The sequence below is a fragment of the Excalfactoria chinensis genome, chromosome 10 (genome assembly GCF_039878825.1).
Source record: "Excalfactoria chinensis isolate bCotChi1 chromosome 10, bCotChi1.hap2, whole genome shotgun sequence".
Taxonomy (NCBI): Eukaryota; Metazoa; Chordata; class Aves; order Galliformes; family Phasianidae; genus Excalfactoria; species Excalfactoria chinensis.
Window position 1 is genome coordinate 18287145 of NC_092834.1, and position 18461 is coordinate 18305605.

Sequence of the window (18461 nt, forward strand, 5' to 3'; positions counted from 1 at the left end):
CCTCCAGAGGGAAGAGAGGACAACGTGCCCCGGCTCTCGCACGCAGGCAATGGAAGGTCTATTCCTGCCCCAGCCTGTGGTGCGCCCAGAGGGAAGCGAGGATGAGGGTGTGCAGCTCCTGGAGGACGTGCAAGCAAGGAGTGAGCCAGGCTGCAGTGCGAGGGGCCGCTGGGGAGGGGAGGTGCGGCCACACTCAGAGCTCCGGCAGGTAAGGCATCAAGAGGCAAAGATGGCTAAGGACGGCCAGAGGGATCCTGGCACAGAGGCAATGCCTTCCTGTGCTGACCTCCCACCTGCTTCGGAGAAGCACGAGGAGCGATGCTCTGCCCCATCTGCCGAGGAAGGGAGCTCCCGGGGAGCCACGCCACAAACCCCAGCCCCACAGCTCATCACTTGCAACGGGCCGCAAGGTCTCGTCTCTTCCTCCCTCCCTCCCTCCACACTCCCCAGGGAGCACAGGCCCATGTTAACAGCTAGTGAAGTCCCTGAAGCAAACAGCCCCAGTGCAGTCAGGTGGCACACGTGGAAACACAAAGCACGAGCATCGATTTATTCACAAACTCCCCGAAAACTGCCCGAGTTTGCCCACAGCTCCGCCACGTCCGGGAGCAGCCTCAGCCTCCTCCGGGTTGGGGAAGCGTGGCAGCAGGACACAGGCCGTCACGCCCCAGGTGCCCTGTGAGCTGAGCGCTTGGCCCACACGCAAACCATGGCTTCCCTGTGAGGCGGGAGCTCGGCGGGAGGATGCCAAGGCTATTCCAGTCAAACCCATCCAACTGTCTGGAGATGAAATCAGTATTAAGGCAGTGAAGGTTCGCCACTCCGCCCGGGAAGCTTTGCTCCTCACGCTGCAGAAGGTGTGTGTTCACAACCACCCTACCGGAAGGCTGGGGAAGGCCGTGTGCTCGCCCAGCCTCGCACTGAGTGATGCCTGCAGTCTGGGAAGCACCGGTTCCCAGTTACATTAACCCCGATCTGCCTCTCCCTGCTGCCAACAGCTGGCCGCCGCGTGTCTGTGGGCCGCTTGGGCCAGGCACGGTGTAGGAAACCATGGTGGGGACATTCACTGGCAGATGGAAAGGGTGATTGAAAATTCAAGTATGCTTTCCTCAGCGCATGGCCCAAGGCGGGCTCTGGGAACCCCAAACTGGCACAAGGGTTGTGCGGATGTCGTCAACATCCCCACTCGAGGGCACTGTCTGCACCCCAACGCGTTCCCAGCTGAATGTCTGCGCTGGCACCACTGGTCCACGCAGAAATCCACAGATACAATGTGCATCTGTAATGCTAAAAATAATAAAAAGTGCAACAACGTCAGTTTCTTTAAAACAATCCACATTGCTCTGTTACTGTCAGAGGAGGGAGGTGGCAGGGGAGCCAGGAAACCTAACTGGAACAGTAGATTGCAAATTTCTCACAGCTTGCACGTTACAGTGTAACTGTTCCCAAGGAGCCTACGGGGGAACCTGTGTAGTACTGCTGCAGCAGTCAGGCCCTTCTCCCACGCAACTCTGTTGCCCCGACCGCATCCTCCTGCCCCCTCCAGAGCCGATTGAGCCTACAGTGTTTCTTACTTTAGGAGGGAGGAAGGCGGAGGAGCAAAGAGTGCAGGGGAGGGAGGAGGGTAAGGTGAGCAGGAACTAAGCACAGTCCTCACGTTTGCATGAACGATGCCTTCGCCGTAAACAACGGGAAGGAGGGTCAGCCAGCCAGCCCCCATCCCGGGGCAACCAAGACCTGAGCCAGCCATAGTCCTGGTCCCAAAAGGAGCGTCAGGCTTGGAGTGAACGAGGGAGACCATTCAGCAGATCCACCCAAGAGTGGTTTGTTTTGGAACGTTTTCTTCTCTTTTTGGTTTAAAATGTCACTTGTTTGTTTGTTTGTTTTTCTTTTTTTTTTCTTTTTTTTTTTCTTTTTTGTTTTTGTTTTTTTTTCTCTTCCTCCTATGCCTCCTCCTCCCCCTAAAGAGAAGCCCCTTCCAATTAGCCAGGGCAAGAGCCGCAGGTGCACGTGGTGTTCCTGCAAGGCCCGGGAGGCACCGGTCACTTGTGACGCTGAGCCGTCTTCTTCCGTTTCCTCTTAAAGAAGCAGCAGCACCTGGAGCACAAAGAACAAGGCCGGTCAGCCCCGCGCAGCCCCACTGCGGTTCCCCCGCATGCACCGGCTGCTCCGCCTGCCCGGCCCCAGCCCGGGACCTGCCCGCAAGGTCTGCAGCGTGCTGGCGCCGGGACGGCCGACGTGCCCAGAGCGATGGGCCGGGGATGGGCCGGGGGCTGAGCGCAGCCGGCGCTCCCCACGTGGGGAGCAATGGGACAAGGATCAGACGGCCAGACCTTGGGGGGGAGCCCGGAGGGCACGAGGACAGCGAGCCCTGGCTGCACGCCCTGGCTGCGCTCCCCGGCTACAAGACACAGGTTCAACACCGCTCACTAAAAAGACAGGTGCCAAAGAGATCTCGGATCAGGGACCAGGTTCCTTTACTGAACCTTTCACGAGAAGCAGAACTTCCACCTTTGATACAGCGTTACTTGGTGCACAACACCTGCTTCTCCTCTCTGCTAAAGTGAGGGAGATGCGCAGCGCCCAGGGATCAGGAGAAGCAAAAGGATGGAGAGTGGAGACTGAGGTGGAGAGAAAAACGCTCAGTGCTGCTGAACCTCCAGCAGAGGTGGTTTCACTGGTGGCTCTGCATCAAATCCAGGCTTCCTAGCCCTGCTGCCTTCCTAACACAGGGACTGGGCATCTGAGGTGTGACTGCCTTCCCACCCTCAGCCTGCCGCCAGGAACCCTCTGCACAGAGGAAACGTGTTAGTTCTGTGCAAGCTCTGCTCCTGAGCTATGGATCTTTCAGCCATTACAGCCATCACTGGAGAGATGTGGAAAACCCACCTTTCCAGGCTGCAGGCCAGACGTGAAGCTAAGCAGCATAAGTGTGCAAACACCACTTTTTCCTACAAGCTTTTTGAACAAATGGCCAGACCCAAATCCTTAGAAGACACTGTGACAGCACCTCCACGTTGCTCTCAGTGGATGCGATCAGCTCTGAGATGTCAGCACTACGCTCCTCAGAGCTGGGGGAACAGATCCATGCTCTCCTTCACCCTGGGAGGAGCCTGTCCCGGAGGCATGAGCCTTAACTCAGGGCGCAGATGCCACAGTGGGCAACTCCACCGCGTGGGACAAGTGTGCCAGCGCCGACTGTCTGCTGGGAGACTGCAGCCCTGTGACACATGGAGCTCAAAGCCACAGCTGTGGGTGGGCAACTGCCCATTGCATGCTCCTGCAGGAACATACTGCCAGGGGAAGTGTAACGTCACAATCTGCCTTTGGGTTCCTGTCAGGCGCTCCTAACAGGCTCAGTTGGTGAGCCAAGAAAATCCACGACACGCTTGTCCTTCCAGGAACACAGGCCCAGAGTGACCTGTCAGCTGGGAGCACTCCATCCCCAGGACCTCCCCTGACGCTCACAGCATGCTCTGAAGCTTTCTGCACCCAGTGCACCCAGTGCAGGCACACTACCTGCACTCTCACCCCCTGCTCCAGGACTGGTGGTGCATGTTATTGCCCCAGTCCTCCTGCCACCCTCACTGGGTTTAACCTACAGCAGTATTTCTCTCCCATGGCAGCCACCTTCCTTCATGACATGGGTGATGGTAAGTAAGGGAGGGGATGGTTATGGGGAGAGATGATGACAATGCACAAGTTATGATTTCACATGCAGATGGTAAGGAGAGAAGTGGGCCGAGAAGCACTCGTTTCCTTGGGCACTATACAGAGGGAGCTGGCTGACTTTTGGCTGTTGTCCCTTGAGATTCATGTCTTTTTAGGTGTTACTCAGAGGTCCAGGGAAGGGTTCAGGAAAGGAAGTCCTGGCAGGTCAGACAGGCAGAGGCAGAACACCAAAACGAAAGGATAAGGCAGGCTGACAACTACAGAATGTGATCTCTGTGCATGCAGACAATGCCCAAGAGAACAGCCCCAGACTACGACATACAGAGAAGCCAGAGATGCCAGAGGTATCGGAGGCAATGCCTATGCAGAGCAGGGCAGAGGCGGGTCAGTCTCTCATCAAGCAAGGACATTCCTGACCCACAGCGGCATCACCACCTTGCTCTGCAAGGTTCCCACCCACCCCAGGGTGCTGTCTGGGACTCAAGGGGATGCTGGAGGCTCAGCTCAGTCCTCTGCAGCACCGGGCGCATCACAGACCTGGCCACAGAGGGGACAAGGAGGGAGGGAGCACCTCACAGCCTCCTCGGGGCCAGGACTGCAGCTTCAAGAGCCTGACAAACGATACATGCACCGGAGCTGGGCCTGGAGTGATGCTGATCCCAAACCAGAGGGTTGGACGGGTTCTCCCAGAGAACCAGCTCAGCTGCAGTGCTCCGCCAGTCCTCAGCCTGCTGCTGGGAAAGCAGCCATCTCCCACCCACCCGGCAGGCTGCAGCTCTAGCTGGGTTCCTGTCACTACTGTCACTACTGAACGCCACTGCTTTATGCCCCCGCTAACTATGCAGGCCCTAGCTGTGCTTCTCTGTAGGAACTCTCCCAGGAAGCGACTGCTCCCTCCCCTCCACACCAGGGCAGGGTTTTCCCTTCATATCGTCTGTGAGAGGAAGTCCTGCAAGATGTTAGGCAAGCCTGCTCCCGAGTCTGCCCAGCTCCATTAGACATCATCTGCTCACGGACATTACAGTGTGGGGGATATGGTAAGCCAAATAGAAAAGGATTAGAATTTGTCTTTTGCACAGATCAGTTCAGCCATCCGTCTGATTGCTGGGCCTCATGTGGCCCCTCAGACATGGTCCGCACCCTCCCCAAGAAGCGCTCAGCAGGGTCCGAAACCAAAACAGCCCTGGGCTGGCATTGAGCTTGTGCCTGTTTATGGTTTGGTTGGTTGGATTTTGCCAACCCCAGTCTAGTCTGGTCCGCTCCCCCTTGCATGTGGACTGGAGAGAGGGACTCACCACAAGTTGAGCATTTTCAGGCAGCTACAGAGAGTGTAGAGAAAAAACACAGAAAGGAAGAAAGAGCAATTAGTTCACAGAGGTGGGATGAAAGCATGTCACTGCAGCCATGCAAACATGCAGTGCAGACTGGCAGACACACACCATGCCTGCCCCCACCCACCCCAGCCCTCAACCACCTCGGCCCTTGCCACGGTGCCGCTGAGAGTCACCATGTGTTCCAGTGTTGTGAGACCTCAGACAAACACTGCACCTTCTCCCCGCGGTCACAGGCCCTTGGAGGCTCTTTCTGGGGCCTGAGATCATGTAGGAGCTCCAAGCCACCACACAGGAGACTGCTGGATCCCCTCATGGACCTCTGTCTGTGAGCTGCTGTTCAGCGTGTCCTCAGGGGGCCCCAAAGCAGAAGCATGTGCACAGCTCCTCTGCTAGCCAGGAGCGGCAGGGAAGGACCTTTCCAGTGTTGCATCTTGTCTCAAAACACAGAGCCCCAAATCCAGCTGGTTCGAACCCTTTCTGAACTGATACACGGCAAATCAATCTTTTGAGTCTAAAAATCCTTCGCTCTCCTCATAACCAAGGGGATTTATGATCACAGATGCAAGGAAAGATGAAGACAGCCATCCTTGAGGCAAGACGAATGAAGCAAGGAACTAGGGAACTACAGCAAGAGCCCCCAGACCTGCTGGTGCAGAGCACCCTTCACAGCGACCACTGAAACCCTCCAAAATCAATTCCGAGCCACACAAACAGAGACTGGGAGGGACAGAACAAATGGCCAGGCACAGCTTGGGAAGCATGGCTCACACATGCTTCTTTTCACCTGTCTTGATGCTCCCCTGTACAAGAGCTGCTGGGGAGGCCATCTGCCCCAAGGCACATGCCTGGAAAGCCCCACTTCAGTCATCCTGACCAAGACAGCCTGTGACACCGAACCTGCCCACTTTCCAAGCAGCACCTCAAGACCTGCCCTCCCCACCATGCTCTAGGAGAATCCTGTATCAAAACCATGGCTCGCTCCTTTGGCCGGGAGGAGAAAGCACATCCACTTCTTGCTCAAATAGCTGCCAGGATCGTGCCCAGCTCCCAGCAAGGAAGATCACAGAAGTGCTTTCTGAAGGACAGACAGCAAAAAACCTTCAGCACAACAGTGACAAGGTGGAACAGAAGGCTCCAGCCTGATGGATACTTCAGGGCCACTTCCATCCTTCCTCACACGTCCCTGTTTTCCTTATCCTTTCATGAATCATTCCTAGCAGAGGCCTGAGCCAAGCCACACCAGTGTCACCAGGTCTGCCCACAGCCAGGCACTGGGGCAATGTCATAGTACTGACCAGTCTGGGGGCAGCTCCAAGCCCACTTCCCCCTTGTATGGGGGAGTTGGGATCACCTGCTGGGGTCCTGCTCTAGTTCGGGGGCAGCAAGAAGGTCTCATGCTCAGGATCATGCAAAAGGTGACATGATGGTGCCAGATGCAGCACGTGTGCAATGGAGGTCAAAATGGTCAAAGCAGCAACTATGCATGTTGCTTCTCACTCTTTGCCACAAGCTACAGAGGAGAGGTCTGCTCACAGCGAGCACAGGGCTCCCCATGAGCAGAAGGGCTGGTTTCTCTCTCAGCTTCCACTGAACGTCCACTGAGAGAATTCACAGAGAAAACCCCAAGTCCCTGAAAGGATTACTGTCATACCACTGTGGATATCTGGCATTACTTACCGCAGCCACAGACGAAGTGTTAACTCAGACCAACAATTTCTTCACTGAGTTCTGCTCAAGCTACTCCTACACTCTCAGCATGAGCATACAGGATGCTGTCCTTTCAGAGAGTCCTGCAATCTATTCATGTTACTTCAGTACTTGTGCTACCATCTACTTTGCAACACATGCTCTGAGTAAGAGTTATGTTCTCCAGCCACAACAAGTGTAAAAAGCAGCAGCAGCATTGAAGGCACCATGCACAAAAGCAGCAATATGCAGGAAAAGGGCATGGGACATGAGCATCGAGTACTTCCCCATGGGTAGATACCCCCCCTCGTTTCACAGGAGGAGGATTAATGACCACACCAGAGGAAAGCCTGTTTGTAAAGCCAACGTACTTAGCTTCCTCCACCACTTCCACCTCTGCCTGTGCTGTTATAGGTGCGTTGGAGTGTGCCCCTGTCGGGTCATCCACGTTCAGCTCCCCGTTGGTTGAGCTAACCACCTGAAACACAGACACATTCCCCATTAACAAAGCTCCCCTCACAGCACAGTTCCACGTGATGCATCTCCACCCATCTCAACAAGGCATACTAGAGGAATGGGAAGTCTGTGAAAGAATTTCTGCCTGTTCCTGTCTCCCGCGGGGTTTCTGGAAAGCCTTCACATCACGTTCCTTGTTTATAGCAGCCACCTGGCTTTTCCCAAGCATTTGGCCTCATAGTGGCAGGTGTAACTGCAATTCAGTGACACACAGAGTCTGAGATGGAGGAGCAGATACCTGCACTGATCCTCCGTGCCGATCTGCAGCCAGATGAGACGTCAGGTACGAGGTATTGGTCTGCCGGCTGGGCTGGATCTCCCACTCTCCTCGGCGATCTGATGATGCCTGCTCGAAGTCCATAAGCAGGAGAGAAGGAGAAGAGAGGGCAAAAGGTGAATAAGGTGTAGAAATGAGAGGGTATCTGTTAGTGAGTTAGTCCGTTTTGTTTCTCTGTAGGTGTTTCTTGCAAAACAGCAAGGCATTTAGACACTCAGGTAGGCTACAGTTTAACTTTACCGAGTATTAACCACACATTCCTTCAGCTTTACCCACTGCAGAAGTGCAATCCTTCTCTAGGTGATAAACAACAAAGCTCACATCTATCCAGGAAGATACATCTATGCACAGCTTTGCTTGCATGTGTTTCAGCACAGCAACAAAGATGCTAGCAGCCGGTTTCACCCTGTCTGCCAGGTCCCACACCAGAACCCTGGACATGGCAGCAAGTTTGGATACTCAAGCCTGACTGCCCTAAAATACTCATTTTTTAACTTAGAAGTGCAGTATACAAGAAACTTCCACTGACTTCTTCATCCCCAGTAAATGCAAAATGTTATACAAGGAAATCATTAGAATTTGATTTATTTTATTAGAAGAACCACTTTGCACTTGCACATGAGGCTGCTTACAGGTCATCCAGCACTGATGACAACACTCCCAGCATTCACCTGAGGGCAATGAGCACCTCTGTGCAGCCAAACCCAACATCAGCCAAAGGAACTTATTGCCAAGGCTGGGAAGCACAGGACAGGCAGGCAGATGTGCGTCAGACCTCACGCCAACGGCACAGAATGGAGTCCAGCGTGACGTTACTGAGGGCATGGCTGTGTTGCTGGATGCAGTCGTTCTCTGCAGCCACACGGATGAGCCTGAGCCCTGGTCAGAGCCAGAGAGGAGCCACTGTGCTGCTGTGTGGCCTGGAAAAGAGGGGGGTGCTGCCAGCAGCTCCGCAAAGGGTGACTCCAGTAACCTTCCTGTGCACTTGTACAACACTAACTGGTCACCAAACTGGAACAAGTGTGTTTGCAAAAGGAAGCAGAGCAGAAAAGCAGTCTGCTTGCATGCCATAAAACAAGCACTATCATTTCCTCTGAGTGACTTCTGGGTCTGTCCTTGGGTGACCCACAGTGCAGCTTCTCCTGAGCAGTCAACAAAGCCACTTCATAGGGAGCGTTTCCCTGGACGTGCCTTCATGCAGGCCTGTAAATCTTCTTGTTAAATGTTTGTTCCATTGGCCCGAGACAATGCTCATCCTTTTGTACTTGGCAACATTCAAAGGAGAAGCACTTCCCTTGAAATTCTTCTTCAGTTGCTGCAGGTCACAAGATTAGGAACAACTGGAGAATTTAAATGGAGTTTTAGAAGTTGGCAAAGGAACATGTTGAGTACAGCTTTCTACAAAACACTAATACTGCCAGTTTTCTTGGCCGGGTCAGGTGATGAAGCTGTACATGTATCAACACAGAGAGCATGGCCTGAGTGCCTGGAGTCACCCTGCAGGAAAGGCATGAGAAGACACAAGAGCCAGATTTCTGTCTTTTGGTTCTGCACCAAAACTGATAAAAAATGTCTGGCGTGGGAGAGAGAAGAAGGTATCCACACATTCCATAGCAGCTTGGCGCCAGAAAGGGGTGATCACACTGAAAAGGTCCAACCGAGGACCTGAATCGTAACTGGTGCAGCTAAGTAAAGGCAAAGGATCTTAGTAATTGGAGGCACTGTGCTGAGAGGCACTGAGGTGCCCATCTGCCGCTCAGATAAGCTCTCTAAGGTTTGCTGCCTGCTGGGTGCCTGCATTTGGGACATCAGGAGAAGGATGTTGAGTAGGATAAAGCTGGAGGACTACTATCCCCTCCTGGTCTTTCAAGCTGGGTCACACGAGAATGCGACCAGGAAAGGAAAATACGTCATCAAAATGTCTTTATATCCCTTGGAAAGATGCTTGAAGGGATTGGGAGCACAGGTGGTGTTCTCCTCAGTCCTCCTGGTTGGAGAATGAGGTCTGGGCAGGAAGAGGAGAACAGACCAGCTGGATGACCGGCTGCATGGGTGGTGTCACATTCTGGTCTTTGGCTTCTATGATCTACGACACACCTCCAATAAACCACGACTGACACAACTGACCAGGAGGGGCGGCAGGATGGCTGGGCTTGTTGCGAGGGCTTTAAACCAGAGCTGCTAGAGGGAAGGGGTGTAGCACTGAGGAACAGAGAAGAGCCAGGGAATGCTGTCGGCTCAGATCTGTCCCTGAGGTTTGTGGGAAGGCTACTCTAGGAAGGCAGTGTGTCTGAAAGCCCAGCTGAAGTGCCTCTATACCAATGCATGCAGCATGGGGAATAAGTGGGAGGAGTTGGACACTATGGTGCACTTGGAAAATTTTGATCTTATTGCCATCACAGAAACATGGTGGGACGATTTGCATAACTGGAATACCGTGATGGAGGGCTATGAGCTTTTTAGAAGAGGCAGGCAAGGTAGAAGGGCTGGGGGAGATGGTGTCTGTGTTTAGAAGTGGATGGTGTCTGTGTTTAGAAGGAGCTGCCTCTGAGGAACAGCCAGGAGCAGGGGAAGGGCCAGTGGGTTAAGGCTGGGGGTGGGACCATGCTGTGCATACCCCAATCCCTGAGGTGTTTAAGGCCAGGGTGGATGGCACCCTGGGCAATCTGATCCACTACTCGATCTAGTGGCTGGCAGCCCTGCCTGCAGCAGGGGGGCTGAAACTACATGTCCTTAAGGTCCCTACCAACCCAAGCCATTCTCTGACTGATTCTATTCAATGACAAAACATCCTAAATAATGTTTAGGAGAAAAAGAAGCCAAAGGTGTCCTGCAATTGCACCAGGGGGATTGAGATTGGATGTTAGGAAGTACTTCTTTGAGTGCACCCTCAGTAAGTTTGCAGGTGACACCAAGTTGGCTGGGAGTGTGGATCTGCATGGGGGTAGTGAGGCCCTATAGAGGGATCTGGACAGGCTGGAAAGCTGGGCTGTAGCCAATGGGATGAGGTTCAACGAGACCAAATGCCGGGTCCTGCACTTTGGCCACAACAACCCCAGGCAGCGCTATAGGCTTGGGGCGGAGTGGCTGGAGGACTGTGTGGAGGAAACGGACCTGGGGGAACTGATTGATGCTCGGCTGAACATGAGCCGACAGTGTGCCCGGGTGGCCAAGAAGGCCAACGGCATCCTGGCTTGCATCAGAAACAGCGCTGCCAACAGGAACAGGGCAGTGATTGTCCTCCTGTACTCAGATCTGGTGAGGCCGCACCTGGAGTATTGTGTGCAGTTTTGGGCCCCTCACTGCAAGAAAGACATCGAGGTCCTGGAACGTGTTCAAAGGAGGGCAACAAAGCTGGTGAGGGGTCTGGAGCACAGGAGAGGAGTGGCTGAAGGAGCTGGGATTGTTCAGTCTGGAGAAGAGGAGGCTCAGGGGAGACATTATTGCTCTCTAAAACTTCCTGAAGGGAGGTTGTAGTGAGCTGGGGGGTTGGCCTCTTCTCTCATGTAACTGGTGATAGGACCAGAGGGAATGGCTTCAAGCTGTGCCAGGGGAGGTTCAGACTGGATTTTAGGAAACACTACTGCTCTGAAAGAGTGGTTAGGCAGTGGAATGGGCTGCACAAGGAGGTGGTGGAGTCACCGACCCCAGAGGTGTTCAAGTAATGTTTGGATGTTGTGCTGAGGAACATGGTTCAGTGAGAACTTGGTGACGGGTAGATGGTTGGACTGGATAATCTTGTAGGTCTATTCCAACCTTGGTAACTTTGTTCTCCAAGAGAGTGGTCAGGCACTGGAATGGGCTGCCTAGGTGGTGTCACTGTCCCTGGAGGTGTTAAAAAGCATTAGATGGTGTACAGAGGGATATGGTTTAGTGGTTGTTGGTGGAAGATTGGACTGGATGATCCTAGAGGTCTTTTCCAATTTTGGTGATTCTATGATTAAGACTGAAAGGCTTAGAAGAACAAAGACTGAATGCTGTCCAAATAATATTTTGTGAATAAGACAGCTGTCTTTGTGCTATGTACTAAAATTTATGAACTAATATGCTTGAAAATGAAGCCAGGCATCATTGTCCATAATACAGAACAAGATGGCCTTGATTGTACATAGCATGAAGAACTCTTGTCAGAGCAGGCAACTACAAACTGCCACCCAAAATGGAGTTAATGCATTAATCAGGCAATATATTAAAGCAGATTATTTTACTACTACTGTCAGCCCAGTCCACACTAATAAGCATGCATAAATACAGTACTGCACACATGCTTCAAACAGTGCAGCCTCCCACAAGCAACACTTCTAATGAGGAATACTCATCCTGATTGTAGCTGAAGGCTTTAGATGTAGACTATATTACGTGTTCTATCATTCCAAGCACAGCTGCATGGAACAAGGAAGAGTCGAGCCCAGAGAGGTTATTACATCTCACGCTCAATTCCGTGCCCACAAAGCCCAGCTTGCGTGAGCTGTGTGGGCGCAGGAATCGCAGACGCAAAGCCAGATCAGCACTCAGCAGTTAGAAGAGCAGAGCAAGCCCAGAACCACTCACTGGGAAGTAAGAGCACCAACAGCTCCAGCTAGGAGCCAACGGCTGGAGATCTACTCAACTTCTGAGCACCTCTGCTAATACAGAAAATCCAGACTCTCAACACCAATATTACCACTAGAAAGAAAAAATGGGGAAATTCATAAACTTGCAGTTTATCTGGACCACAATGCCCAGCCTCCTCAAAGGACCCTGTGCTGGCAGCCCTTCCTGCTGTGCAACATTGGTGCCATGTACAGGGCATCCTGAGCTGGATGCTGTGCACGTCCATGGGACACACACATCTTACTCCACTCCATTTGTTCACAATCTGGAGGAAATCCACTGCTCGTTCAGCCATTTGTTGCTTTGACAAAGACCTGCTCACACCAAAGTTTTCCTAAATTAAACAAGAAATGTGCTTGCCACAAAGGCAGGAATCAGCCCCAGCTACCCCTACTGGCTCAGGGTTTCTGTTCTCCAGACCAAGGGGAATTCAGAAGGATGCCAAGTGAGGCAGTGCTGCCAACACACCTGATTGCGAAGGGCCTGCTGTGATGGTCGGTCCCGATGGATGTGGCTGTCTCTCGTTATTGCAGACGTCCCAGAATCTACATGAACAGACCCCACTGGAGTAGGCTGGAAAACAAGGTGTTTGTTAGGACACTTGTCAGGTCAGCTCCCATCATGCACCAACAGTGCAGGAAGACATCAAAATGCTGCCCAAAGGTACCGGCAGCAACCAAGGATAATTACAGCAAGGGCTATGGGATCCCTGTGCTTTGACTGCTTGCTGGGTACCAGCTCCAAACATCTTGTAGAAAAGTGAAGTAAAAAGACACACCTGAATCTACCAGTGTCAGACTGCACTGCGCTTGTTGCAAATGAGATTACTGCAACTGCAAAACATACAGGCTTGTTTTCCTCAGCTCATTGTCTCGTTGCTTTTAAAAACCACGCTTGCATAGAAACAGAATGTGTTAAAATTAAAGCTTCATCTGCTCTATTCTCACCAAAGTCACAATCCCTGCTCACAACATCAAAATCTCCATAGCAACCACTGCAGTTGTCAGCAATGGCAAGCATGTCTTACAAGGTGCTTTTTATCAATTGCCTTTGTAATTAAACAAAGATGAGAGAAAAATCATGATTCACAAAGGGAATGATTTCTTACTAAAACGAACTGCTCTGCGCACAGAAAACATTCGTAATGCTAAATATAGTTGGATGGGAAGTCATTGGCAGCGGTACCAGGTTCAGCACTGAAGGCACTTGATCCGGCACCGGTGACAATTAATTTACAGCTGCCTTTGCCACTGGTGGTGCACAGTGACTGGCTGTTAGCAAGAAGGCTATCAGTGGAATGACAGAAAGGGATGGGCTGCAGCACAGGCACAGATCAGATGGGCAGCCAGCGGAAGAGCTTTAGATGTTTTATCACATTTCCCAGTGACATATCTTTTAGCCAAGGTCTTCCTGAATACAAATGGCTTTTGACAATAGGAGTGATGGATTGAGATCACAGTTATGTTCCATCTGGTGCTAAGTGGAGCTTGGATACTCCCACGTTGCCCTGCCATATTTAGAGCTGGCTCAGCCTCTGGAGCAGGGTAAGCCCGTGGATCTTTAGAAATCACAATGGGTTTGCCTTTTATTGTTTTCTGAGCACCTGTCAGAGCCCTGCCCACATCTCCTGTACTTCTCTGTGACAACTCAACTGCTATGCTGGGTGCTGAGGAAGCAAGTATGTGCTCCAGCTGTAAGATGGATGCCCTCAGATATTGATTACCAAAGGTCTCAAATCATGTGTTAGGATAAAAGAAATTAAGTCTAGTCCTGCTCATGGCTGCAAAGGAGGAAGTCAGCATTGAACGTGCCACAGTAGTGCAAACCCAAAGAGATGGCAAGGGGCCATCTGCCCCTTAGGATAAATCACGGCACCACAAGAACCCCCTAACACAGCACCAGGACTTCTCACTGCATTGAGCTTGTGCTTGCTGGCTACAGAAAAGAAGGGAGCAGCTTGATCCTGACTCACTGGCACTAACTGGCACTACTGGAACAAACAGTGAGGTGGGTGGGGAAGCAGCAGGGCCCTGCATTATGCAGGAGGAACTTACGATTGGCCTGCCGACCCAGTCATAGGCATAGTCAAAGGTGTAGCCTTTCTTCTCAAAGAGCTCTGTGAAGATGGTCCGCAAGTAGTCGTAGTCTGGTCTCTCAAAGAAATCTAATCGCCGAACGTAACGGAGGTATGTGGCCATCTCCTCTGTTAGAGAAGGGGAAAAGAAAAGCAGTGTCAGCTCTGCGCACACATCACTCGATCACTTACAGGCCTCTCAGTGCACGGCATGTGATACACACAGACTGGAAAGGTGCTTTTCAATTAACTCCAGCGAGGCCTTTCCATGGCACAAAGCTCAACAGTGCTCCAAGCTCTCCCAGGAGCAGATCCCCAGAACTGTCCAGGCTCTGCCACATTCAGCCAGGCAGATCGATGGGAGCTGAGGATAGCCAGCAGGCCTTCACCCCCCATGACCTACCCAGCTTCCTGCTGCTTGATGAACCTCAGTCAGCTCTCTACAGCCCCCTGGCCCTGCCCAAAACCTAATAATAGCTTGCTTTCATTCTGAATCTTTTGAATGAGCTGCTATAAAGCCAGGCCTGTGTTGCTGCACTGAGCTTCACACAGAGAGAATTGTCTGGGCTGCTGCTGTTAACTTTGGCTTTCCTTTAAAAATTACTGCTTTAGCAACAGCCCACAATGCAAATCGATTCAAATGCTTCTCTAACAATGCTGGAGTCCCACACCTGCTGCACGGGGCTGCTGCTTTACCTCCCTACAGCAAGTTCCAAAGGAAGTTTCACTCTATATCTTTGTATAAAAACAAACACTAAAACACACTCAACAACACAGGACAATTCTCTGAGCCTGCCTACAGGATACTCACACATACATCAGCTCAGAGACAATAAAAGTAGACACAGTGACTGCTATACCAGGACAGGACTGTTGTTCTGAGCAGAGATCAACAGGAGGAATGATATACCAGGATGTACCATCTCAGTTTTTGCCTTTAACTGACAAAAATAAAACCAGCTCTGCTTGTGATGGTTAGCTACGCCTATGGTTGGCAGCTTGTCTGTCACACTGAGGCAAAAGGAGAAGAAAGGTCATTTCCTCCTCCTGCTGTTATCTTTGAAAGATGGAGGACCAACAGATTTCAGGAAAGCATGGGAAAGAAGTTGTCTCACCTCCCTTCAGCCCAGATCTGCACGTGTGACAGAGCTCTGAGGAAGGAGTACTGGGAAGAAATGGGGAAAAAAGCAAGTGACAACAGGCAATCTGATGCCTTTCTGCCTGGAACTAGGTGGATTTGGGATGGAAACGTGCCTGGGAAATGAGCAAGACTAGAGTGAACAACATCTCCTTCCAGACTTGCTGCTCCTTGTGCTGGTAAAGAGCCATGAACATGGATTAGTGGGCATGGTGAGATGGGTTGATGGTTGGACTAGATGATCTTAGTGATCTTTTCCAAACTTAATGATTCTGTGAGCCCATGAGAATGGTTCCAACAGGAACAGGGCTGACTGTGAGGACCTGGGTGCTCTCTCTGTTGTCAGGTTTCCCACCTCACAGACAAAAAACTGAACCCACTGCATGGAGGCTACACTGTACCCCAGCAGGACTTTCACTTCATGCTCTGCTCTCCAGTTCTTCAATGGACATTTGCTCACTGGAGAAAAGCTGCCAAGCTTTTCTAGAAGCACACCCTTAATAAAGCTCTCCTTAAAGCTGTTGTTAGAAGGTGGAATTCAGTGACATCATCCTGTCTTCGAAGCTGGCCACCTAAAGTTTTAGCACCTGTACATCTTTTCATTTGTTAATGAATCAACTGAGTAGAGCCAACACAGTCACTTGAGAGAGGGAAAAGAGCAAGGTCCTCTGCTGGAAGGAAGAAAAGCAGGGACATGGGGCACTTGGGTGCTGCCCAGCTTGCACAATAGGAAAAGTTATGCTTGTACCAAGCCACAGCCACAAGCTCTCAGCCCTGCTAATTCCTAGCAGCAGCCCCAGTTGTTTTCCGGCTTGAGGAACGATGTAACACGTGAAATACTCTCTGCCAGAGCTGCTCAGAACTATCATATTGAATAAGGTACATCTGTCTCCAACTACACTCCATCAGTGCTTTACCTGGAAAGTTCTCACAGAGAACTTCAACCGGAGTGTTTCTCTTCGTGTCCCCAATCTTCTGATACCTCTCTTTTAAGGTGTCAGCCTGCAGCACACAAAGACAAAACAATTGTGGGGAAAGAGTTCAACCGTGTGAGAAACGACATGCTGTATGGAAAGAAAAGCAAGGTATTTAATGTTGGTTCTGGGTGGTAGGAGGTGACATTACATGCAGCAGAACTGCATCCTAGATTACAGTATATTATCCTGCTGTTTTTCTCACCACGTGCTTTACATGCAGTCAGCAAAGAACATCCAGTGAGGCATTCAGAATGCCTTCAGTACTTGAAAGAACACTGCACTCACATGGCCCATTTCTTACCAGCCTAGTCCTGGTATGGGGAAGCTTTCCTAGGGCAAAAAAATAAAGCTGCATACACTTGGATAGCACATCAGTATCCTGACACTCCAGCAAAGAGCAGTCCTAGGCTGAGAGCCATCTGCAACCATGACAGCTTCATAAGCAACTGCAAGAGCAGTTAAACTGTGACAGCAATTTTGACATGTCATGTTTTTACTGTGCATCATAGAATGCCACCACAGAGTCAAGCGGCTAGATTATATCAGTCACACTTCTCCCATATCCCATGCTACTTCTTTCACCTCCAAAGTGTCTGTCACTTTGCACTGATTAAGCATCTGGTCATCCACAAAAATGACATGCTTTTCTGTTTGTTTTCCCACCTGAATCACTCCTGAAGCAGAGCACTCTGATCTAGTTGGCACCCTACAACAGGTTTTACAGCCTCCATTTCAGCATATGCCAATTAGACCTGCCAGCAATATAATTAGCATTGTAAGATGTTCTCTTAAGACCTTAACATTGACAAGAGACCAGAAGTGTAGGCTGAGGAAACCTACAAGAGTGAAGGTGCCACATTGTCAGGCTGAAGAGTGTGCTCTGAAGCGAAAGAAATGTGAGACTTCCAGGAGCCCACAACTAATTCTCACTAAGTCCAGCACTGATCCAAGGAAAATTTTGCAGTCTCGTTTAAACCTGGAATTATTTTGGAGTAATTTATAGGATTGATTTAAAGCAGGTAGGTTCAAACTAAAGCAGAAATAAAATATGTAATTGAATAACACACTCATAGGTTTACCGTAGGAAATGCACCTAATGCCAGAAAAGTTCTGAGCCCTTCCAGGATCACGTCTATGCTTGAAAATCCCTTCTGTGCTTTCTGAGTTGCTGCTGACACTTCTGACGTGTTGATAAGGCAAAGCTGAGGCTAACTCTGGATAGATGGTGACAAAGCAGCTTAGCAAAATCTATCATGCCATCGGCCACAGCAGCACTCTGCTGTGTGAGCAGTGAGCCCAAACGCTCACTGTTTTTTCACAGCATACCAACAGGCCTAACAGGAGTTACCATCTTCACTAATAACCTCCTAAGCTGATCACCTTCACTCAGTGCAGCTGCAGAGGTGAACACGGTAGCTGCACAAATCAGGAAGGTCTGGAGAAGTGAAGATGAAGCCAGCAGCAGCCTTGGAGCCAGCACATGGCATTCTGCTGATGGATGTCAGCTGCGGCTGTTGTAACTCAATTGCTCGCAGCCCTCGGCACTGTACACGACATTTCATAAACTTACAATCCAGAACTGAGCACTGAGCATCCAGTGTCCCTGGAGGGAAGCCAAGCTCCATACGTCTGCCAGAAAAACAGCTTTTCAGGCTAAAGTCTCTCTGCAAGGCTAAAACCATCAGACTGCTCCTGTTACAAACACAAGCCCAGATGCAGCTGGGGCACTGTGTGCCATAACTGGAATCCCACAAACAACCATTGTCTTCTGGGCAGGTTCACATTACAGCTAAGCTGCTCCAACTGCTCAGCAGCCCCACTGCTGCCCTCCCTGTCCCAGCTGCTCCTTTGTTTGCATCTTCTCTGCAAAGCTGCACCGACTCAGTGATGCTAACACTAACCTGCAGTGACAGGTAATGTACTTCTGGCCTGGCATCTTCTCTGCAGGTAAATCTAACACCTTAGCATTCAAATTCACAGACATACAGGACTGCTCTGCCCAGATTGTCCATATGTTCCCCTGCCAGATTCACACCTGGGCAGAAACCTGAGTTTCAAGGGGCAAAACCTAAGACTCAAACCTACCTTCAGTCCTTGCCAGGGCAGACTGCCTCTGAGGAAATACATAAACATGTGGCCAAGGGCTTCCAAGTCATCTCGACGACTTTGCTCTGCAACAGAAGAGATGATAGAT

The 18461-nt window shown here is 51.0% G+C and overlaps 1 protein-coding gene across 10 annotated transcripts in view; it reads right to left on the reverse strand.

Annotated features, from left to right (window-relative positions):
* Positions 1-535: 535 nt before the first annotated feature.
* The window catches only part of CSNK1G1 (casein kinase 1 gamma 1), an 85262-nt gene continuing 67336 nt past the window's right edge, over positions 536-18461 (reverse strand). For 6 of the 10 annotated variants that reach the window (XM_072345060.1, XM_072345059.1, XM_072345058.1 and 3 more), the window contains 8 exons: positions 18353-18438; positions 16208-16292; positions 14133-14281; positions 12547-12651; positions 7447-7554; positions 7064-7170; positions 4968-4991; positions 536-2097 (listed from right to left, as the gene is read on the reverse strand). In XM_072345060.1, the coding sequence (XP_072201161.1) occupies positions 2043-2097; positions 4968-4991; positions 7064-7170; positions 7447-7554; positions 12547-12651; positions 14133-14281; positions 16208-16292; positions 18353-18438 (719 nt within the window). In that variant the 3' untranslated portion in view covers positions 536-2042. The remainder of the gene's footprint in view (positions 2098-4967; positions 4992-7063; positions 7171-7446; positions 7555-12546; positions 12652-14132; positions 14282-16207; positions 16293-18352; positions 18439-18461) is intronic. The other 4 variants (XM_072345063.1, XM_072345062.1, XM_072345061.1 and 1 more) reach the window with 1 other exon arrangement.